The following is a 24827-nucleotide window of genomic DNA, read 5'->3' on the forward strand; positions in this document are numbered from 1 at the left end:
CTAACTCTTCATAATACTGAAAACAAGATCATTGCTACCAAGATCACAAAAATCCATTCATCCATAGAAAACAGGGCTTCTAAACTACCTGTTCCTGCAGAATTCAAGCATTTCCACATCACAGAAGTCCATACAAAGTTCTCAGCCCTGTGAAAGAACTGTTTTCCTGGCACACAGAATCTAAACTGGTGTCTTGAGCCTGTGCAGACATATTCCCACAGTGCAAGTACAGTAGCAGAGTGGAGCTACCACACTGCAGGGCTGCTAAATCAGACAGAGAAGTCTGCTGGATCCTCGGGCAGCATTAAATCTCACAAATCCAGGCAGGAAGGCAGGACTGAGAAATTGAGGCTCTGTCCTCAGGAACAGAGAAGGGACAGTCAGTTCCTTGGGGAGGGCAGGGGCAATACCCTTTTACCTCTCTCCATTAACAAACAGGCTGTAACACTGGAAAACAAAACTCCTTATCTCTCATACTCAGCCCATCAGTCTACTGTGTGACAGCAGCAATCTGCAACTGAAGGACAGAAACATAAATAAAACTGACATTTCCAATGACTTCAGGATACTGGCCTGCAAAAGTCCTCCCAGACCAGCTACCAACAGCAGAGGGAATTAGAAGATATAGAAAACTCATTCAATTTAGGTGCCATGAAGAAAAAAACAAAAAACCCAAAAACACCCCAAACAAGTGGAGAACAAAACAACTCTCTTCCTTTGCTACATCTCAAACAGGGAAATTGTAAGTCTGTCCCTGTAAAAAGGAGGTATTCTCATCTTCACCAGAAAACTGCTGGCAAAATACTAATCCTGCATTAAAGTCTGGGCATCCCTGTGGATGTCTGTGGTGAGCAATACATTCTTGCAGAGGATGCTGTTTCACAAGCCCTACTCTGCCATTACTGAGAAGCAATAATATCCCTGTGTTTATTTTCATGGGCTCCACTTCAGTGATGAGGCACTCTTACTGCCTTGGCCTGCTCAGGTCAGTAGATCAGAGAAAATATTTACTCTGGGTCACTGTGGGGCCTACATGCCTCGAGCTCTAGAGGCAGAGAAAAAGCATGAAACCACCTAAGAAGTGCCCTGGTCAGCCTGTTCTGAGAAGTTCAGCCTGCAAGAGGCTGCCAGGTGAATTGCAGTAAACAGCCCTCGTCAGCTGATCCAAGATGTACTGCAGTGCACCCAGTGACGTTGTACTACATCATTTTGGAAAAGTTATTTAGGAAAAAGAACATCTCCTCTTACCCACAGGTGTCTGAAGTATCTCTAACATGGGTCCAATCCAAGTCACACTGAAGTCTGAGACCAAGCTGACTTGTTTGGGTCCTGGCTTTGAACCTATCCCATCTACCCATGGTCAGTGACACTCCTGTGAATCTTCTGTACAAGTCAGAACTCTTATTCCAGATATGTCTGTGATAGGATTAGACCTTCTTATTTACCTGTCTGTAGAGGGAGGAAAGCTACAAAGCAATGCTTCACACCCCTGGTTCGCAACAGGGTCCCTGCACCACCTGGGATGGACTAGAATGATCAAACTCCCTGCATGTGTCATGGTCAAAACAAGAAATTCCCTGTCATGATATGAAAGCAACAGCTTTAAGAAAGGTACAGATGTGCTCTTATGAAGTGTCCATAACAGCCTGTGTCAATGCCAACTCACAGAAATTAAGAAGGAATTTCAGCCCAGCCTGCTCCTGAGTACCTGAGGACACAATTCCAGTTATTCCTGTACAGAAGCTGGTCACTGCTGTGACACCTCCTCCAGCTCTACCACACAGCAGACACCTGCCACTCTCAGCTCAACACACCATGTTCTCCAGTGAAAGCAACATCTGGAGATCTCCCAGAAGGGAAATTGCATTGGACCTCTCAAGGACACCACCAGCACCACAGCAGAAGACACAGAGCCTTGGGGTGCAGCACAGAGATGGATGGGGCTGCCCAACACCACAGCCCAGCCAGACACACACAGGGCACGGCAACGTGCACCTATGCACGTCCTCCAGTCATGAAGACAAGGAGAATTAGAGTGCCTTTGGATTCAGCATGGAATTACCAGATTGCCTAATGCCTGTAATTAGAGGGCAGAATGGATCTGGAAGCTTACAAGCAACTCATTCAATGAGAACCAAGGGATTTGCATGTGCTGCTTGCTTCAGTGTTACAGGAACTACCAGCACAAATGTCTGAGGAGCCAGTGGGAAAGTAGATGCTGCAATTAAACACCATCACACAATTATCAAAATAACTGAAGCAGCACAATAACCACTCAATAGAGATGAGCCTCCTGAGTACCAGTCAAATACTGCAGAAATCTAAACTTTCCAAGATGAGCTTTCAGTGAAAAAATCACTCCTGCCAAAAGCACCCTGGGTGCCTGCAGAAGCTGGAAGAGAAGATACCCCACAGGAGCATGTGGTGGGATGCAGAAATCTGACATTTATCTAAGCTCTGGGATCTGACAGTGATGAGAGTAACTAAACCTTCTTCCTGCAGTCCCTTCTGACTCCTCCCTCTGGAAGTTGGTGCCTGCTGGGTTCTCTTCACTGGCAACCAGCACACAAGTGTTAAGAGTTAAAACAAAACTAAGCACCAACTTCCCAGTCACAACAATCTTTACAGTTGCCAAATCAAAATATTTTATTGGTAAAAACAGAGCTAAAGGTTAACTGTCTCACAGGAACTCAGGAAAAGAAAGATCAAGTCTTGCACCAGGTAACATTCAAACAAACCAAATGGGTAAAACTCAATTTTATTTGGGAAATACAATTCATTGTCACTTTCTCAAACTAGCCACCAGCTTCCTGAGTAATTTCAATTGATAAACCAGGAAGTGAGCTGTATTAACAGCCTAAGTAACTGCATGCTTCACTTTTTCTTGAGGGATTTTTTTTTGGGGGGGGAGGAGGGTGGCAGAAGGGAAAACAACAATGTACACACAGAAGTAGTAGTACAGACCAGAAGATTTCCTGTAAATCCTTGTTTCTATAATTTCTTGTTTGCACACACATTTTGCCAATGAGAGTGCACAGCCCACTGCTTTAAGCTAAAAAATTTAGCTTTCAAAGCCCATGCACTGGTAAAAAGTGAACTTTTGATATTTTTTAAAAACAAATTATTTATAAAATTTGCATTTCTATTCAGAAAGAAAAAGAAAGTACCAAATACAAAACCACCCTCCACTGGTGTCCATAAGAATATTCTGCCACCACTAAAGATGCTCCTTTTAGAGCACAGCAATACCCAACAGATACAAAACATATCTAAGGCAAAGCACACTAAACCTGGATTTTAAAAAACAAATGCCTGTCACTTCTATCTCACTCACACTTTAAACAAACAAAACACATGAAAGACAGAATAGTCTTTTTCCTTCAAGTACTAAACCCTTTCTGAAAATTCAAGTCCACAAATATAATTCATTACCCTGTAGGAAGAGTGTGGCATGCTAGCATCAAGCCCCAAATTATTATTCTAGGGACACCAACACTAGCTGTAGGGCAAATGTAAATTTATCTTTTAATCCTTCCATTTTTGCCATTTCCAGGCATCACATACCTCAATAAGGAGCCTGAAGTATTATCCAGCTGACTAGCTTTTAATTTGAACAACGTGAACAAACTTTGTTTAACCATGACCCAGAGCCACACATGAAATGAGATTAAAGTTGTCTCTTCACATTTAGTAATCTTCTAGTTAACATGCAAAACAACCAGAAAGCTACTTTAAGGGAAAAAAAAAAAATAAAGGCTGTGTCTGAGTGCAGCCAAGTATATTGTTAAACATTTTATCCCCCTACCTGTTCTAGGTACTGAGTGCAAGGTGATTTTCACAAAGCAGGGTCCTGTACCTGTGTTGCACTGAAAAATACCTTGGGGCTTGCCTGAGTCCAAGCAATGCAGCTGGCTGACCTGCAAAGCATTTGGATTGATGGCAAAGACATCCCTGAGTCTCACCAAAAGGTTCAAGGCACCATGGTCCCAGATACTTGTGCTATACTCTCCAGAAGACCCCAAAATTAGTGGGGTTTTGTCACCCTCACAGCACTACTGGCTACACCACAGCCATCCTCAATATGCTGGAACAGGAAATATGTTCTGCCCTAGATGTGGGGACACCTTAGGGGTAACTTAGAGAATATACTCTTGGCATCTCATTTTAATCCAACACTACTGAACTGCAAGGCTTCAGTGAAAACAGATTTTTTCCAGTCACCAAGAAAGACAAACTGTGTCCCTGGCAGTGTTGGAATACATTGAACCAATAAGGCCATTGTAACTAAAATATATAACTACTGACCTACATAGAAAGGACTACAAGACCAGCTTTTATTGTCATGGCTTCTCAGTTTTCCAATGGTTATGAAGGGTGACCCTCCCAGAGGATATTCTCCATACTGCTGTACTTACTGTGAAGGTAGTCTGCCAGGTCACCACCATTACAGTACTGCAAACAGAACAGAAAGCTCAGTTAATACAGGGCAAATCAAAGATTAACAAGAAAAACAGTAAACTTCAGTAGGGTGGCAGGTTTATCACAGTATTTAAACATAAATAATTGCACATGTTAAAATACATATTCAGAAGTTGGCAGGGAAAACCCATTCCTGTGGGTTGCTCTCCTATTTCTCCTAAATGCTGTGTTGCATGATGATACACCAGCATCATCCATGTTCAAGCACATCAGAGAGAAAGGTAAAAGTAGAGCAAAGCAGAGGGGTCACCACTGGAGACAGCAGCAGAAAGCTGTTTGAGAAAAGCCTGGGAGTGGACACAGCTGAAAACTGAAACTCCTCACATCAATGTTCCACATCATTAGGAAAAGTCAACAAGACCTCCAAGTGAGAACTGCAGAGCAGGGGAAACATTCAGAGGCTCTGCAGGTAATCTGTGTCCAGAACATTCTCTCTGGTGGATGCCTCAACACACACTCCCCTGTGGCACCCTCCTGACTCCTGAGGTTCAGTGTCTGCACAACCTTCTGAGAGCAGCAAGATGAAAAATCCCCTGACTGCTCCCTGCACCCACACTCTCCAAGGCCTGAGCTGCAGGTTAGATTAACAAAGCCTCACAGGTGAGACTGCCAGCAGGAAGCACCACTTGTGAAACATGCTGATCTGCTTAAAATGGGTTAAAAATTCAAAAAGAGAAAGAGGGAGGGAAAGGAGGTTAAAACAAAAAAAGACACACTCACCTCCATAACCAAGTAGACAGAGTTTGCCAGTTCCTGGGGAAATAGAAAATGGAAAATTGGGGGATTTATGCACTGAAATATTTCAGACATTTAATTGCTGTATTACCTTTTAAACAGATTATCTGTTCTCTGCTATGAGTCAGACCGAAGAAGGGGTAAAAAATTATAGGTTAATTCCTGGAAGACAGCTTCCTTTGAAAATGCCAGGTATTTAAGCATATTATTGATTTGTGAGAGTGCATCTGTTTAACCAAGCTGATCTCCTGTATTGTGGCTTGGGTCTCCATGTCCTTTCAGCTCCAGGGATTAACAGTGGCACGCAACACAGATGCTGGCACACTGCTATCTTAGAGCCTTAATCATTTCCACATTTAACTTGGCTCTTTTTAGCAGCTGTGCCCACATGAGCAGGGCTAGGCTGAACGGAAAGATAAGAGCAGCACAACTTTGGGACCTGCAATTCAACCCCATGGCTGAAAAGTGCCCAAGTGACACCTTTCATTAGAGGGCAAAAAGGAAAAGACCACAGACAAAAAATGTAACATTTGCCAACCATATTTTCTAACAGTGCCATTATCAGGTGGTTAAAGCTTTCTGGATTGCAACAGGGGTCAACACCAGCAAAGTCCAGGCCAAATCCTCATCTTCCTAAATTCACTACAGGTGCTGCACTGTGATGCTCTTACCATCCTGGGAGTTCACCTCCTGCCTTGGCTGACCTCTCCCCAGCCCTGGGGAAACATGCCTATGTCCATGGTACAAGCACAGGAGAGTGCAGAGATGTGTCCCACAAAAATACAGCAGCACAGAGCCACAACAGGAACCTTGGTGGCTGTGCAGCACATGGTGACACCAGTGCCTACCCAGCATGTGCCCAGCAGAGCCACCAAACCACTGCCAAAGAACAGACATGAAAACAGCCAAATATTTCAACCCTGGGTAGACCCAGGAGGTCAAATGACTAAATCCTGTTGTTGAAACAGAAGTCAGACAGAAGTAGACCTACTACATAAAATCTGTAAGCTAGAAGTCACTCCTAAACCCAATGCCCAGCTGGGGACACTCACAGGCAGCAGCTGTGTGGGTGAGTGAGAAGTCCTGAAAGCAGAGGCAGAGCATGGGACTCCACTTCCAGGGCAGCATGACTTTACTCACAGGCTGCTTAGATACCAGTGCAGCTGATTTCTCTTCTGACCCAAACCATTTCAAAACCCCCAGCATCCACCCTAGCTGCTGTTTAGTTTCCAAGCAGGCTTCACTGTCTGCTCTCATCCCTTTCACCCTAGTCTGTCCACAGAACTCTGCCTCCCATCAAGCTGTACCAAACTCCCTGCCTTTGTCAATGCCTGGAGTCCTTAGCACCTCTTGCTTTCTCTTCTATCCTTTTAATCTCACCACCTGAAGTCTGGCTTTCCAGATGTTTGCTGAAGACTGTTTGGAGGAAGTGAGGGAGAGAGGAAGAAGATGAATTATCTGTGATTTGAGAGACTCAGCCACAGCTGCAGGGGAACTGGCCACTCTCCCTGGAGGGGCTCAAGCATCCACCACAGCCCAGAGCCACCCTCTGTTCTTACAGCTGTTCTCACTATCAAGCTCTGCTGAGCTTTTAGAAGTCCCCTTGTTTGTTGAAAAAGCAATTTTCTATGATACTTCACAAAAGTGTTTGCTGCACTTCCCTGCATGAAAAACACTTCTTTCAACAGCCTTTGTTTTTCAACCTCTGCATTTGAAAGCAGCACACATTAAGCCATCCAATTTCGTATACACACATTGGATGAAGTGGGAAACCAGTCTGTGGCTAAAAGCACCAGCCCAGGGAAGCAGTGCAAGAAGAAAACCCCAAACATCACAAGCTTTGCTCATGACAAAGCACTGAGGGAGAATTCTCAGGAGCATTCAAAGCCCACCAGCTCCTGCTGTCCTAAGCAAGAACAGCAGAAAGCCAAGGTTGATAAAGACACTTTCTTAAAGGACTTTCACTTCTACAGGAACTGCAGCCATAGATGCACCAGAAGATAGGAGATACACCACAAGTGCAATGCAGCTGCTGGAGAACTCACTGCAAGGCAACTGCTGGGCACACAGGAAGTGTCTGAAGTGGTTTTTGCAGCCCAGACCAAGTTCATCATTGCCACAAAACCAGGTTTCATAGACACTTCTAGGCTAAATGTGCTGTGATCACTGCAGCTCAGTAACTCTGTGCCAGCAGGGTTTGGGGAAGCTCAGTGTATTATTGCCTATATAGGAAATGAAGAGGAACCAGAGCTTACACAAAGCAAGTCCAGAAGATATTTGTAATAACTTATTAGCCAACAGCTAATGTACACTCTGCAGTATGGTTGTTTTTCCACTCTACATTATTTAAAGACTCTGCAAACAAACATCACCAAGGAATAATTGATTTTTGGCAGCCAGTGTGTGCAGTGACCAGGGTTAAACAACAAGGACCTGCACTGGCAAGGGAGATGCTCTGCTTGACCTTCCCAACAACAAAATTACCTCGGTGGTTGGTGGTTTTATCTCTTCACTCTGTGTTGGTGTGATAAGAGGGCAATGTCTGAAAGACTTTGAGGAGAGAAGTTGGTGGCACCCCCAACCATCACTGGCAACAGTACTCTGAAAATTCAACTTCACCAGGCAGAACTGGCCAGAACACCTAGCAAGGGTATTTTCAGATCACAGCTGCCAGTAGCAAGGATAACAAACACATGTGCAGCTTCAGCATTTCAAGACCGACTTACAAGCAAGATCTGCAAAATTTTGCCAACAAAACAAAACATTTATTTGAAGAAGGGTCCCAGAAACAAACTAGTGTTTGGAAAAAGCTAGTAGAGCTTACTGTGGTTAAAATAGACTCAGCTGTCTAAAGAGACTTCTGGTTTCTCAAACAGGCTGATGGACTTCTCTCAAGCTGATTCAGCAGCAGAAACTCCTTCTTGTCCATTTTTATCCTTCCACTATATTTATGATTTTTTCATTAATAAAACAAGGAAAAAAATACTGTAAGCCAAATTCTGCAAGCTACCAGTTTCTCTGAAAACCAAAGCAAAATGCCCAACCCACTCATTTCCACATCAAGAAAAGTATTACAGTTTGCTCTATTTTTGCAGAGGCTTATTTTCAAGAAGTGTTACAGATAATTTCCTCTGGACCTCTTATTCACATGTGCCAGTCTGTACAGCCAAGCCTAATCCTGTCACTAAACAAGCTCAATGAAGGGAACAGCACAGACACAACCCCTAACTTTTCCTGTCATCACAAAGGGCAGCAGTACCCTGACCATGCCCCACAATAGCAGCAAAACGCCTCTGCCAAAGGCATTAAGCTGATAATTAATCAGTCTGGATCATTGCCTGGCTTGTTCTTGCAGCAGAGGCCCCAGTGATGAAGTTACAATTTAATTGAGTGTAAAAATAGGCAACAGCCTCTGCTGTCTACAAATAACACACATCTGCTGATGGAGGACAAAGAAATGAAGAAACCTCAGCATAAATCCCCCCAAGACTGTGCTCTGTCACAGCTCCTCACTCTGACACCAGGAGATATGGTGTTATGGACATTAAGACCCAACAGTCCTGTCTCCCTTTAAATTTTCTCTCCACCCATACTGGAAGGTGGCATGATCCTCTTCTTGGAAAGAGTGTGTTTAGGTGTGTCCAAAGGGAAATGTCTGGGTGTACCCACAGTTAGTCATCCTCCCACCACAGCTTAAAAAGTCTCAGAGAGGAATTTTCCTTAGAAAAATCCTCCTCTGCACTCTACCCCTGAACTCAGCCTGCCACCAAGTTTAGAAAGGTGCTCAAGAATGGCAAAAAGTGGAAATTAGATTACACAACACTCCAAGATTCCCTCAGCAGTGCAGTGTTCTCACCAATCTGTGTGAGACCAGTGCTGTAGTAGACTCTGGGGAAAAACCAGCTAAGAATGACTTCTACCTCACACTAAGCCTCTTTTCTAGGGCAACTGGGATGCAGGAAGAACACTGAAGATGAAGGCAGCTGCAGGTTAGAAGGTTACACCCATGTGCTGAGCACTGTGGGGCTGGAAAGGCTCCTGTTGCCTACAGTAGAGGAGCCATAAGCACTGGAGCCTCAAGACTTGTTTTACCACTCTCCTGAGTGTTTGCTGGCATCCCTTTGATGGCAGAGGGTTTGTGCCTCTCAGGAGATATCTCCCACAAGCTGCTCAACACCACCTCTCCAACAGCACCCAGAGATGCTGCCCAGCAAAGATAATTTTGCTGCACATGGATCTCTCTAAGCAGAACCAGGACTTCAACACAAAAGAAGCATAACATAAAGCTGAGGGTCTGACAGTGGAAGATAACTCAACACCAACTGAAAGCTAAGCTTTTCCATTTCTTTTTTGTTACTTCCCCTACTCACTGCAGCAGAACCACTGTGTACCACATCCTCCTGTTTTGCCAGCAGGATCTCATGGAGGCAGTACCTTTCTGACCTGTGGTCTCCAGTTATTGCTTTCTGACAGTGGCACTGGAGTCACAAACACAGTCCAAACAAACAATTTTGCTTTACAGAAGCCAATTCTTAGACCAATGGCATCTGGAAAATCCCTAGCTCAGGAAAGGGGCTCTCAAACTGACTGGGTTTGGGAAAAACAAACCTGCTGTTCTAAAGAGAGGAAAACAACTTCCCAAAAAGTAAAATCTCTTAGTAATGTTTCACTGTGGCTTACAGCTTGGCTTGAGCAGGCTAGCCTCTGAAAAGGGAAAGGAAAACTGTCATGATATTGAAGGATTATCTTCCAATGCATCTATTGGAACGGAAGCAAGATAAGGGACAATAGCAACATCCATCAGAAGTGTGGGTGAGCCTATCATTGCTCATCCTTTGGAAAACTGATCTAAAGCAAATAGAAGACATTCACATGCCTTTTGACCCCAAGTGAAAAGAAAAACAGGTCTCAGAGCCTCTCGTGTTCCTGTGCTCTGGCCCTGGTTATCCTCCTCACTCCTCCTGAACATCATCAATAAGGAACTCAAGAACATTTTGAGCAGGCTTCCAATTCAGGAGACAATTAACTCAGATGAAGAAAGGTAAAACCTACTGCTACTGACTGGAAAGTGTTATTTCCAGAGTCAGCAGATCTGTGACTTTCCAAAATAATGAAGGCTTCTAATTTCTTAATGTAGATCCCATGGAGTAAGCATCAGAAACAAGACCTGGCAAGGCCCACAAACTTCTCTCCACAATTGGCCCACAGCTGGCCACTGACTGCATTCTGCTTCCTTCTGACCTGCCAGCTTGCTCTAGGACGTGGAGCAAGCAGAAGGGAGGCCCTGCAGCACAAAAATGGTTGATGGGTGGCCTTGCAACAGGCAGATTTTTGTAGAACTGGAAGAGCAGTGATGCCAAGGGTCAGCACTGCCCACTGCCCCATTCCAGGCACTACTGTACTCTCTCCACTGTAGAACAGATGAGCTGTTTCAGGACAGGTTGTACTTCAGGGCAGATTAAAAACAGCAGGAAAACCATTCTCTGGTACTACACAGGCTTCAGGAAGGGAGGGAGACTATTTCCCATCCCCCTGGCAACAGTTCTAAAGTCTGCTTGCATGACATTAGAAAACAAACAGGACATCATGTCCATGGAGCTGCTATCGCAGGCAGCTCATACCAACACAGCCAGATGGGATCTCTGCTGGTGAGGCAGCTCAGCCTTCAAATGACCTGAAGAAACTTCACCATCCCTCCCACTGGACATGAGCTTCCAACAGGCTCCTCCAGCCCAGCCCCACCTTTCCCCTCAGGTGCTGGTCACAGCCCTGCTGCTGGGCTTCACAAATTCACTGCTGGCCTCAAAGAAAGCACTGAGACCCAGCACATTTGCAGAGAGCTCAGGCAGAAAAACCTGACTCTCCTTCTGTGGGGCCTCTGTAGGGCAGCACACTACAGCAAGTCACAGCTGGAGCCACCACTGAACCTAACCACAGAAACCAAAGCATGGGATGCACGTCCTGATGGGGTACAGAAACCAAGTGCTGGGTTTCACAGGTCACAGAGCTTCCAGGCAAGACCAAGAACATGCACACCAGAGCAAATAAAGACTTGGGCTGCTGAAGCACTGAGAAGCAATCCCCTCTTACAGCAGTCACGTTGCTCTGGGGGTAACACTGCAGCTCCTACAGCATCTGAGCCCCCCCAGCCATGCACTGCCCAAAGACCACTGAATGCAGGCTGCAGCAGAGAATGTAGGAAAAAAAAAAAAAAGCAGCAGAATCCTGCAAAGTCTGGACTTTCTGACATGGAGTGGAATAGGTTACCCCTTTGCCAAGAGGCAGAATAATATCTAGAAGCTTTTTCAAACAAAAGCAAGCTCCTATGCAAAAGGCAATGCATTATGTTAATACTATCAAGAGAGGGAACTTCAGAATTCTAAAAACAATGACAAATAATCAAGACCCAATTTGCTTTTCTGTATTTATTCCTCATCTCCTTCCTGTGTCACAGCCATACCATAAACTGAACATTTAAGGCTGAATTCCCCATTACCTTAAGCTCAGTCACATGCACTGGAATTAAACCCTTGCATACCTTAAAGCTGCATTTTATGTGCCTGCCCAATGAGCAGGGGTAGTGGGGGAGAGCTAAGGGTTGAGGTGGATATTTCAGTTTTAATCACACTCATTGAGACACATTAATTGACTGAGATATGTGCAAATACAAGTAAAGTGACTCAGTCCTGAGGTTTGATTAATGTAGTCCCCCTGATAAAGTTGGGAATTGCTGGTTTTTTAATGGTATATACCAAATACAATGTGATACTCTGCAAGAGTTGTTTTGGTTTGGGTTTTTCTGGTGTGTTTGTTTTGTTTTTTTTTTTTAAGCAGTTTTGAAAATTAGAGGTATGACCTCCCAGGGTTTTCTATGGCAGCTGCATGAGTGACTGGCCTTTGCAAGTCTCTTTTCCATCCATTTATTTCATACTTCATTCACCAGATTTAAGAAAACATGCACACTTGTTACCACAAAGGTGTGGAAACAAGGGGTATAAAGAAAAAGAGCACGAGTTTTCTTTCAAATAAGAACAGCCTTAATTTAAGAAGGGAAAAAATTCAGTTACTGGAAGCCAGAGAAACATGAGATCAAATGTGCACTATTTAAACAACAGAGAAATGAGCATTTTTTAATATATTTAGTAGGCTGGCTGCGATTGTCAACCAAGTGAAAAGAGCATCCAATGCAAATGAAGAGGGTGTGTGCAGGGTGAGGTGACACAGCACCCAAGGGGACACAGAGCCCACCCCACAGCCCCTGGGCTGGCTCCCAGCCCTGCCTGTGGTCCCTATCACACCAGCAGCTCCCACACCCTGGGCCACCAATGCACTCAGAGCTGGCTGGAGTCTCCCCCTTCCTGGAGGTTTTTAAGATGCTTTGCTAAATGGGATCTCTAATGACTTAAAATTATGCATCTTTCATTCCCCCCCACTGGAACCACAGTCTGGTTGATCCCTACTATGCCAGCTCAGCTGACCTAATTCCTCCTGTTATTCTGATGCTAGGAGACAAGCCAGGTGCTCCTGCAGCCAGACTGAACATTATTGCCCTAAGCAACCAGTGATGCACAATTTGATTCATTTCTATCGGCCCCCCTTGAAACAACCTTGCTTAGCAAACAGATGCAGCTCTGAGATCCTCACTTTGCATTTTGACAGCATCTCTATGTTTATGGTAGTATTAAAGGTCTGCACAGTATAAAGCAGGAGACAATGCACAATTAAAGGGCCTCTTTGCTATACAATAAGCACAGCACAGGTTCCAAAGCTATCTACAGGCAGGGCTCGTCCCTGCATTCTGCTGTGAACATTTGTTATTACATTTCTCAGACAGGAAACCTAACATCTGAAGACAATTAAGATGCTTTCTCTTAATCAAAGTATGTTTAGGTCTGCACCTGAGAAACACTGCCTGGGAAGATCACATCATTCATGTTCATTTTCCACCAAATGTGCCATTTGCTACTGCTACATGAACGTAAGTAACAGCAGGGAAAAAAAACCCACCATCCAGACAACAAAAAACATCAAGCAAAACCATGTATACTTACTCTGAAAACAAAACCAAACCAAAAACCTCTCCCTGCCTTTGCAAAGACCACCACCTCTGCTGACTACCCCTGTGCTTAGCTTCTCATTCCCACTGGAGCTCACTTCTGGGATGGAGGCAGTTTGCCTCATGGAAGACCCACATCCACTTCTCTGGGTGTTTTTCCAAAGCAAACCAGAGCCACCCAGCTTGGCCTCCTACCACCAGCACCAGCCTAGTCTGCTGTTTTTGCTTGCTGGTCTGTGCAAAGCTTTTCAGCTGCTATCAACATTGTGTGGGAAGGCAGGAGGAGAAGGGAGGACACACCAAAGTGAATTGTACCCTCAATTCTCTGTACAAGACTGAGCACTAAGATGAGCTTTTGAGACACACAGGTTTATTGCAGTTTCACAGTTTAGTGGCAAGTACAGTCTAGTCACAAAGCTAAATCTTTCAATTAGGCTTTGAATTGAGCCTATAAATATTTGAAATAAATTCAAACAGTGTTTTTCCACTTGAATTTAATCCCACCCAGCCACTGATTAGGAGACATCTCTTCCCATCCATCATGCAAATCTTCACCTCCTTGCTTTGCTCACTCCAAATGTGTTCAATCATCACAAGGATTTACACAGTGGAAATTTTCATGGTGGAAGCACTGGTGGAGCTTCAAGACCAGCAGCACAAACAGCAGCCACCAGAACTTTGCTATCAAACTGTGAACACAACAGCCTTCCAGTTTCCTATTACTGCTGGGAAACATTCCTTAATCTGTCATTACAGCCTGAGTAATGCTACCTTCCACAGGAGCTTTGGAGACCATTAACCACCACGTCGCCAGCTCTCCCATGACACCTTAATCATGTGAGAGGAACACAGGTGTGTGCCTTACACACAGCATGAGTAAAACAGTGACCACAATTTCAGAAATGTGGCAAGACAACTCCCTCTAAAAAAAGCCGATGACTGAGGTCTATATTTAGTGGTCAACATTTGCTGGATGTTTCTGTGACCTGCACAGTGGGATACTTGGCTGGGGAAGCCAGCATCAAATCGAAGTTCAACACTACTGAGCTCTCAACTCTGCACAAACATGGCCATTCTGGTCCACCAAACTCCCAAGCATTTCCTTACAAAACAACTGGCAGAGGGTGGCTGTGTTTTCATCCTTTCCTCTTCTAGCTCTAAATTAAGCCAGATTCAATCTTCAGTAAGAGTGATTCCCTTCAACAGATGCGAGGATGCTGACGGAGCAGGACAGCAGACACCCCATTCTTGTCTGCAGCACAAACAGAAAGAGGATTGCTTGGCAGTTCAGAGAGCTGCACTTTACACCCACTCACCAGGCAACCTGCCAGCTTCGCTAGGGGATGGAATTAAAACAGGGTTTAAGCAGGCAGCCTGACCTCAGGAGAGCAATCTCCCAGACACAGAGTGCCTCTTTAGTCATTCCAAGTGCCTCAGTGGAGCCCTGTCTCCCAAGACAGAGCATGTAAACAGCAGTGCCTGAGGAACAGAAGATCCTGCATGAGGTGGCACGAGAGGTGGCCAGGCATGAGGTGACACTGCAGCAGCACTGATTCACCCAGCACCACGCTCATCAGAGCGGTGCTGCAGCAGAGGTGAGCAGTGCTGGAGGGCACACAGAAGGACACTGCTGTCCACAGGGGTCCTGGGGGACAGCAGGAGGCACGTACACAAGATGCAGAGTAGCATCTAAAGGCTCTGTGTCAGAAAAAGGGTGATGTGCAGCCAGCACAGCACAACATCACAGCCCAGCAGCCACGGCTCTATTGATCACAAGGACTTTCTACACAGCAGCAACACGAGGCTGTCACTACCTGGCTCTCAAGACCAGCCAGGGTGACTGATCAATAACCAGAGAAGCATTTGTTCTGCCACCCATGCCTTAATCCATGTGCACAAGAAAAATCTGCACTGCAAGGACTCTGTGTTCTTTGTCTCCAGGTGATACAGTCATCACTGCAGAAATATTTTTGGTGAGTCTGTACCAGGTGATTGAGTAAAGCATTTGTCTCAGCTCATCCCAAACTGGTGAGTATAATAAACCAGCCTGTTACCAAAGTGTAGAAAGCAGACCCTCAGGTAACATAGGCTGAGCCAGAAACGTCACAGCAGTGTCTTGTGTGACTTTAACAGCTGTGGTACTGCAACCAATCCATCCCACCAGTGCAGAAACTGGGGGGCAAAAGCCTAACACAAAAACCACGTGATATCCACTCAAGCACAGCTAGTCATAGCTAGGCTGCTTTAAGAAGCAAGTTCAGCTCACAGTGCACAACTAGAGAAAATCTGTCAGTAAAATAATCCTTCTTATTTCATGCAGAAAAATGCTTTGTAATATCCAAAGCATGACATGTCCAGATTCAGCAGATTTTCTGCCCTAGCACCAACACAGCCACATATGAAACCTTCAGCTGACACCTATTCAACCTGGGGCAGCTGGCACAGAACAGGGAGAGAAAGACACCCAGACCTCCCACTGCCCAAAGATCTCAGCTATGTACATAGGAACTTCTTCCTAGCGCTGGAAGAAATTTTCTGGCACACAGTGCTCCCACAATCTGATAAGTTCAAGGGCTCCCTTCCTACCTTTCAATCTCCTCAGCTAATCAAGTGGTCTCTGATCACAGATTTAATGTCCTGAGACACAAAGGAAATGAAAGCAAGCCCCACACACCACATGTGCTAAGCTTTCCCTGTCAATGAGCATGAAGAGTTGAGCTGATCCTCAGAGTCATGGAGACCAGTCTTCCAAGAAACTTCATTTCCATACCAAGCCCCCCTTTGGCAGAAACCATCATTTGTTGTTACTAATTTGCACCTTAAGGAAAAGGGGCTCATTTGGCTGCTGTCAGAGTAAAAGGACTTCTGGTACCCAGATGTCCCTCTGGACCACTCTGCTCCCCCTGACTGCTGCAGACTGGGGACCCCAGCAAGCCAGCTGAGGGCTCAGGTAGTGCTCAGCACAACTAATACACCCCCCACAGGTGGTGGAATACAGCTTTTACTGTCTGCCAAACATCTCCTGTGCCTAGGAAAAACCCACACCACAACTCCATCCTGACACTAAATAGACAGCCCTTTTAGAAATGTGGTGCAGTAAGATTTATCCTCTTTTTGAGCAGGGGTTCTTGCATTAGCCTCCTAAACTATTAACATCATCTCTCATTAATATGAGAGCACATAATAATGGGAATATGCATATTTCATTTTGTGAGCCATTCTCATGTACTGATGCTGTTCTAAGGACTCCAGCAAGGGGATATAAAAGTCCAGTCACTGCACTTTTACAGATTAAACATTCATCAGAACCATTTATTCCTAGGAAGTTTCTTATTTTGTCATTATTTATGAACCAATATCACAAAGATCTGTGAAATGAGTAGGAACACAGCAATTTTCCCAGATTTGAAGGATAAATTAAGGATGCCAGGGTGAAAGCTACGTGTCAGTACTAAATGTCAGTACTTCAAGTGTTTGTCTGGAGCAAATCTAGCCTTACATCAAAAATCTCATGTTGTGAGAGGCCTGGCTAACACGAGTTTTTAACCAGGAAAATGCAAATGAAAGCATCATTGGGTGTAATCACTTGCTTACAGCCACTGTGGTTTTGGTAACCATTTCCTTGTGTGCAAGAAACACACGAGTAAAAGTCAGAGTCACTGTTGACAGGCAGTGCAGAGGAAGGGAGGACACAAAATGCAATGACAGACAAAGCTACAGGGCAACAATAAGTTTCACAGGAAGTATTTTTTTTTCCCTTTTGCTCTATGTTGTAATACAAGAATAAACATCTTCTGTTTTAGAAAGTCTACAAGGAAGAATTTAATTAACTGCAAATGTGGTATTTTTGAGGATAAATACATATGCAGCTATGAATGAAGCTCCTGATCTGGTCTCAGGGGAGCAATGTAAGTAGTAGTCTTTTCCACAGAGTAAGGAAAGGTGGGCAGAAGCCAGCCTTCCACAGACCTGCACTCTTACCTCTGCAGATAATTTACTCTCACACAACCCCTAAGCAGACACAGAGCAAGGCCAAACATTCAGACACACTAAACACACAACATATGTGGGATAACTGCAACAGACTGTCTGGTAATAGATCACCTCACACCAGAGGAGAGTCCACATCCAATGCCCCCCCTAAATCTCATTTTCTCTGAGAAATCAAATTACCCAGGTCATACAAGGACTCTACGACACAGCTGATACACAAGCACAAACCTGGGCATGCCTGGAGCCCTGGACCATTGTTAAGTTCCTGTTTTGTGGTATCTTACATAGCTTCTTGCTAAAATCTCACCAGACTACACTGCTAAACACAGAACTTGATAAAGCTCATCACAAAAGGAGAAAAACACATTTCTAAAATTGCAACAGCGATGAAATTGCTCCTTTTGCAGAAAATGTCTATGAGTTGCTTCCTACTCAGCAGCAATTTGAAGCAGGGAGAGGAATCTAACAAAAGTGTTGAAAGATCTCAATAAGCATAAATACTTCATACAAATGCTAACTATGGAGTGCAGGAGAAGCCAGTCACTCTCTCAAAGTTAAGCAAATTAGGAAGGTGCATAGAGAGAATGAGAAAAAAAAAAAAAAAAAACCAACAAAAAACACGCAAACCATGAGATCGAATGCCCGAAGTGGGCTTTGGAAAGGAAGCTCTCCCAGCTACTCTGCAGCGCTCATCAGCCCAAAGGCTGCTTTGCCAGAGCAGCTCAGGAGCAGAGCACAGCTACCCAAGGAGATTTCCCAGCAGCAATCCTGCACCCCGCCAGAACACCACCAGGCATTAACCATCCCCCAGCACAGCCCTGCAGAGCCCCCCGCCCCGGCAGGAGGGATGCGGGGCTGCGGCACCCCGGGTGACAGCGGCGGACTACAGCACCCAGCAGGCACCGCCGGCCGGGCTGGCACTCACCGCCGCGGCTGACGCGGAGCCTCCGGAGCCAATCCACGGCAGAAGGAGCAATGTCAACAAACACGGCGGCCTGCGGGACGCGTGATACCGGCGGCAGGGCAGGACACGGCCGATAAGCCACAACACGGCCGGCCCGGGCCGCTCCGGCAGCGCTCGCTCACCCTGGAGCGCAGCCCCTCATGCACCAGCACCGCCTTCCCATCCCGCGGAGTTATTTTTTAAAAAGCGGTCACGAACGGCAAAGAAAACTTGCCCCGTTAGCAAGGAGGATTTAACAAATAATCAAGGGGGAAAAAAATAAATTTAAAACCGGATGGTTCGCGTTTCGCAGCAGATCGGTTTTAGCCCCTCTAGATTTGATGTTCAGGGCTGACTTTGAAGGAGAAATGTCTGCTGCAATTTTTAACACTTAGTGACGACCACAAGGACAACAGAAAAAATGCAAATTAAAATCCTCTGGAGCTAAGACAATCATATGCTACAAAGTCATGCTTGCACTATTTTTACGTGGCCTAGGAGAAAGAAATTTTCTCAGGGAATGCATCCAGACCAGAAAAATAAAATAAAGAAGTGGGCATGCCAAAAATAACTACTGTTAATTTTATTTCTAACATTTTGAGAACTTAACAGCTTCCAGCACAGACATATTCACCACAATGCATTTCACTGTTTAACATCCTGGAGCAGAAGCTCCCACCTCAACTCGCAACTGCACATGAGTTGTGTGGTCCAGCCAACAACTAACACATCATCTGCAGTGTTTGTTTATCTTTCCTTAACTTATCAGAAGGCTTTCTCTTCCCCCCCCTCCCCCCGCCTCGAGTACACGTCTGAATAAAAACACTTGTTAAAAAGTGAAATTTCACAAACTCCATTCAACTTCCCCCAAATTTAGAATGCTTTGACATAATTGAATGTATTTACCTGGAAGTCATACAAGGCAACAATGTTTTCATGTTTCAATTCCTAGAAAAAGTAAAAAAAAAAAAAATATCATGAGCTAGGAGCAACAAAGGGCATATAGAATAAAGACTGAATAAAATAAGTCAGTCTGCCTTTACCTTAAGAATTTTTATTTCCTTGCCCAGCAGTGTTTGTGATTTTGCAAGGTTCTTCTTGTTAATACATTTCACAGCTACTTCCAGCTCAGGTTTCTGAAACAGTACATAAATAACACAAACCAATGTCAATTTCATCATTCATTCACATTAGGATAAGCAGCCGCTTAACAGATTACAAACACTACTGAAAGAAGTGTCTTACAGCACCGGTAAAGGCCTCTAACTCCACATCCTAATGCCTCCTCCTTACTTGTTCAGACTTGCCCTTTCCTGAATTATGCTTGTCAGCCCAAGGAGAAAAGCCCAAGGTTTAGGTTTTTGTTACTACTTCATACAATGATTATCCTCTTATTTAATCACTAGAAATAAATGCACTGTGGGAGCCGTGGCTTATCCCAAGCACTAATAATGGAAAATCCACTGCCAGATTGGTTTCCTTTTATTTACCAGTAAGAGATTTCTCCTCCTCCTGGAAAAATTAAGTGGAGAAGACTTCACAGGCACACACACACAAAAATCCCAAACAAAGTAAAGAGTTCTTTTCATAGATACTGCGTAGGGATTTTTTTTCTCCCTTGTTTTGGAGGTGAGGACGGGTTTTGGGTGGATCTGTGGGCACCCCACAGGCAGCTGACGGCCTCCCAGCCCCAAGGTGAAGCCACCTGCCCGGCTCCTGCCGGGACACACACCTGCTTGGAAGAAACTCCAAGGAGAACAATAATAAATAAAAATAAGCACCCCAAGCCCGGGGTGATGTCCAGGCTGGCAAGAGCCGCCGCTTGCGGCGGGGATGCGGCGACCGGGGCGCGCTGCCCCCAGCTCGGCCCAGAGCAGGAAATAAATAAATAAATGAAAAGCAGAAGCGGGGAGGGTGGAAATAAAAAGCAGGGATTCTCACCTCTTTGTGCCTGCCTTTGAAGACGACGGCGAAGGCTCCGTGCCCGATCAGGTCCTTCCTGCTGAACTCAAACTTTCCCACCGTCTCCATGGCGCTGCGCCGGGGGGTCCCGGGGGCCGGCGGCGAGGCTGCGGCCGGGACGGCTTCAGAGCTGCAAAGGGACGAGGAGGAGGAGGAGGATGGCGGTGATGAAGGAGCTGCCTTTAAAGAAAATTAAACCTCTCCCAATCCAAACACGACGGGGGTACCCCCCGCCACCGCCCCCCTCGGAGCGGTCGGGAGCCGGAGCAGCCCCGCTCCCGCCGGCCCCGGCAGCTCCGCGCCGGGCTGCGCTGCCCACCTCGCCCTCGTCCATGGGCTGCCTCTTCCTGCCGAGCGGCCGGGAGCCGGGCATTGTCAGCGGCCGGGGCGAAGCTGGCTCCTCAGCAGCGGGCCTCCCCCATCTCCTCCTCGGGCCGGGCCGGCGCGGCTCCTCGGGCCCCGCTTCAGGCGGGGCTCCCCATGCCGAGCCCCGGCCCCCCCGCCGGCAGGCGCGGCTTCGCCGAGAGTCCACCTTAAGCGCGATCCACCTTAACGCCCGGTCCGCCTCACGGCAGCGCTCCACCTTAAGCGCGATCCACCTTAAGGGCCGCCCGCGCCCCCGGCTGTGAGCGCTGGCGGGGCCGGGGTCGCGGGGCCGGGGTCGCTCCGCGGGAGCCGCCGCTCGCTCGGCCGGCCCGGACAAAGCTGTGCGGAGCGGAGCGGGCACGCCGGGTGGCGCAGGCGCGGTGCGCGGCGGGGGAGGCGGCGGGCAGGCGGGCAGAGCGGCGGCGGCGGCACCTGAGGCGGAGCGGCCGGGCCCGGCACATTTAAAGGCGCCGCCTGCCGCCCGCCTGAGTCAGCGCCGCGCTGCCGCGGCCCCCGTGCCGGGCCGGGAGGGCTCCTGGCAGCCACCCGGCCTTTGGGAGGTCACACAATCATGGGATGTTCTGAGTTGGAAGGGACACACAACGATATTGAAGTGCGGCTCCTGGCCCTGCACAGCAGAGCCCCAAGAATCGCACCACGTGCCTGAGAGCATTGTCCAAATGGTTGTTGAGCTCTGTCAGGCTCGGTGGTCACCGCTTCTCTAGGCAGCCTGTTCCAGTGCCCAGCCACCTTCTAGCAAAGAACCTTTTCCCAATATCCATCCTGAACCTCCCCTGACACAGCTTCAGGCCATTCCCTGGGGTTCTGTCACTGTCACCGCAGATCAGTGCCTGCCCTTTCACTTCCCTTCCCAACCCCACGGTTGTACACCACAATAAGGTCTCCTCTCCATCTCCTCCAGGCTGAACAGACCAACTGATGGTTCAAACCATTAAACAAATGCATCTGGCTGGGTGAAGTTCACCCCAAGAACTGTAAAGTGTCCAGGTGGACCCGGTCCCAGCCTCCCCAGCACCCCTTCCTCTCCCAGCATAGCCCACCTCCTCCTCCACAGGCTCTGGCCCTTCACCCGCTCCTGTGCCAGGGCGCCACGGCTCCTTCTTGGGGAGCCAGCCAGGCCTCCAGAAGTGCCCGAGGGTGCCTCCATGGAGCTCTCCTCTGACGGACTCTTCTTGATGTCCTGCTCCGGAGCTCGGCATGGAATCACTGTTGCGATAAGAAACCTTTCCTGGCTGGTGTGTGGTTTGGCCATCCCATCTCTCGCTGCGCAGTGACCCACAAGCTCTGCCCTGTGGGTGTGGGCTCACAGGTCATTCCCTCCATGGTGGGAACCTCTCACGCGTTTGTTTGCCCCATCCTCTGCTCCAGGCTGCCCAAATCCACCAGTCCTGGCAGCACCCACACCGCTTGTGCACTTATCGCAACGTCAAATCCCAACTGCGGGGAAAACAACGCTCCTCGTGGGCAGCGCCGCTGCTCGCACGCTCTGCCTGAAGTTTGTTTGTTACCCAACTGTGCAGTATCGACCCGGCTATCGACCTGTGCCAGCGCTGCTGTTGGAAACACGCAGTGCCAGGGTGATGCCAGCAGCGCTGCAGACACCCAGCACGCAGGGTGCTCGGTGTTGTGACGTTGGGTGGCTGCAGTTATCACCGTTCTCGTTGGACACAAAAAGCACTTCACAGCGTCAGGACGTGTTATCTACACAAAGGCAGTGGCTGTCTGATATGCTATCTGGCACATAGGCTGTTGTCCTTGGTTCCTACATAACTGGTGTTCAGGTACCTTCCTCCACTTAAAATTTTAGTGGGAAAATGACAGTGTGTGCTAAGAAGTAGAAGGGCCTGGCTGGTACGAATTGGCATCTCAAATTCCAGCAGTTTAGTGCTTGTCGGGAGCTGTGAAAGTGACAAGGATATTCTTCAGTGGGAATCTGAAAGCTGTCTCTGTGGAAGTAGCCCTTAAACCAAAACAAGACGAGAACACCTTGGTAATTTCAGCAGAAATTAATTTTAGAACTCCTTTAAAAAAAACATACAATATATTTAGCTACTTGTTTTCTTTCACACTTCTGTATCATCCACATCTACAATTTCAGGTCTTTGTCAATGATCATAAGGGGTTAATTTAAAAACTAACACAGAAACCAGTAAAAATGTCAAACATCATCAAAAAATGGTACTTGGCAAATGACAGACTTGGGAATTAATTTTAGCCCTTGTTAAAAGCCCCTGTCTCTAATGCAGAAGGTAACAGTTGAAAAAGTTTAAGGCAGGAAGTGAAGAAAATGTTTTGAAACTACTTAGATGATTTCTAAGCAGGCAAAATTTTCTATCTGCCTTGGCTGGAAAGCAGCCAGAGCACTCTGGTTAGCAAGTGCACTCTTGCAAGAGCTGTGGTAAAATCTGCAGTGCCTACAGGTGTTTCTGCCTTTCCTTCCCCAGCACAGCAAAGACGTTCAGTCCTGGGTGAAGGAGGAAGTTGATATGACTGCTGTTCAATTAGTGGCCAAAATATCCCACTGATGAATGTCCTTTGTTCTGTACTGAGTGTGCTTATTTGTTCCTTCACGTGCTGCTGGTTGTGAACAAAAAAAAAAAAGTTAAACGTAAGTTAGATTTGACTAAACGTGGCTCCTAAGGCAGCTCTTTGCATGCAGCTGTTTACAGAGCCAGGTGGCAAAGTCAGCCTCCTCTCTGCTGATATTTTGGTTTTGTTCTAGGCAAATTTGTTTTGTTTTTAAACAGGCTCACTGGGTAGCTTTCTAATGAGCAAAAGGGACTTCAAGACAGCAGAATAAAAGTCTGTACTAGGATCAGGACCAAGTAGTACTGGATGTTATGGACACAGGAGGCATCACAGGCACTTTGAATGATCAGTTAAACATTTGTAGCAATTAAACATCTTTCAATTGTGTGTCTTCAAAAAAAAAAATAGCTTGGTGAAAGTATTTTGAACTTCTACAAAAATTTAGAAACTTCCCCCAAGACCACTAATAAAATGTAATGCCCCTTGACAGCAAATATGGGTTTGAGATGTTTGGAGTGCACTCTGCAGACACATTTGTTCATTTTGGAACAAAGAGGGCTGAAAAGCTTTTTAATTAAATGTAGGATTCTTCAATTTTTTTTTTCCTGTGGTTTGCTGATTAAAAGCTTGTGTTATATCAATTCTTCCCTGATGTCCAGAATTCACTGAGAGTATGTTTAGGCCAACATCCAACACATGCAAATTCTGTTCTCCTCCCACAGTCTCCCATTTGCTAATCATGAAAGCACTACTGCCAGCACGTATTCAACTACTTCCTCCGATGGAGGCATTAATCTTTGAGGGGACAGAGTAGAGAGTTCAATTTACTAATGCAAAACATCAGCGGGGGAAGATCTACTGCTGAGATTTACAATGGGTGGAGAATAATATAAGCATACAATACACCCACTGTGGGAAGCCTTGGAATATTGTCTTGAAAGTCTCTTTTTAATTTAATGCAATTTTATTCTTTTTTTTTTTTTCTAATTTAAATGTAAAGGAAAGCAATGGTCAAGTGATAGCCTGATGACTCAAGTAATGCTCTTTTCCAATGCCATGTTTTAATCAGGAGTAATAAATATGGCTGTTTCTACCTCCTGTAATCCAAGAGTGCCATCCTTACCTCTTGGCACAATATAATTATCTCTGAGCTGGAGAATTGGTTAAAGCTACAGAAGTGTGAGGGAATTATGTAAGCAAACTCAGATTTTTAATAAAGACACAATAAAGATTTCCATTAGGAAATTTCCATCTTTTCTTTATGCTTTTCTAGACAGTTCCATCTTCTTAATACAAGCACTTCTGTGGGCCAGCCAGCCATCTTTCCTAAGATCTTGTCTTTGCTTTTCTAGTTCAGCAGCTCCAGCCTGGTGTTCCTTTTAGTGCCCAGTGAGAGATCAGAAGCTTCCCAGCAGCCACCCATGAAGCTGAACCCCTGTGTGTGAAAGGCGTGGGGCAATCCTCGCCCAGACACCATCACAAAGAACAAGTCCCTTCCCTTGCTGTGTATCTCTGTTTTGAACTCAGACTTATGCTTGATACAGAGAGAATCTCCAAGGCCTTCCTGTGTAATCTTTTCATTACAGCCACTGCCCCAGGGACACAAACACTAAGGGACAGGACAGCAAATCAATATTTCTGGAGGAAGTGCTGGATTATGAGGCTTGGGCATGAGCAAGATGTGATTGAACATGTTACTGCTCATGGGCTGAGCCTTAAAATTGGTCCCACATCTCCTCTTAG

General features: G+C 46.2%; 1 protein-coding gene across 5 annotated transcripts in view; it reads right to left on the minus strand.

The window, feature by feature from the left end:
* Positions 1-21962, minus strand: part of ULK1 (unc-51 like autophagy activating kinase 1) — a 77512-nt gene extending 55550 nt beyond the window's left edge. Inside the window, exons 1-6 of one of the 5 annotated variants that reach the window (XM_084217474.1) lie at positions 21596-21962; positions 20148-20298; positions 19250-19342; positions 19113-19154; positions 5200-5232; positions 4416-4452 (exon numbers count right to left, since the gene is read on the minus strand). In XM_084217474.1, coding sequence (XP_084073600.1) covers positions 4416-4452; positions 5200-5232; positions 19113-19154; positions 19250-19342; positions 20148-20298; positions 21596-21807 — 568 coding nt within the window. In that variant the 5' untranslated portion in view covers positions 21808-21962. Of the gene's footprint in view, positions 1-4415; positions 4453-5199; positions 5233-19112; positions 19155-19249; positions 19343-20147; positions 20349-20487; positions 21456-21595 lie in introns of those variants that run through there. The other 4 variants (XM_084217472.1, XM_084217476.1, XM_084217473.1 and 1 more) reach the window with 4 other exon arrangements.
* Positions 21963-24827: the final 2865 nt, after the last annotated feature.

This window comes from Fringilla coelebs (genome assembly GCF_963513975.1).
Source record: "Fringilla coelebs genome assembly, chromosome: 17".
In the NCBI taxonomy this organism is placed as follows: domain Eukaryota; kingdom Metazoa; phylum Chordata; class Aves; order Passeriformes; family Fringillidae; genus Fringilla; species Fringilla coelebs.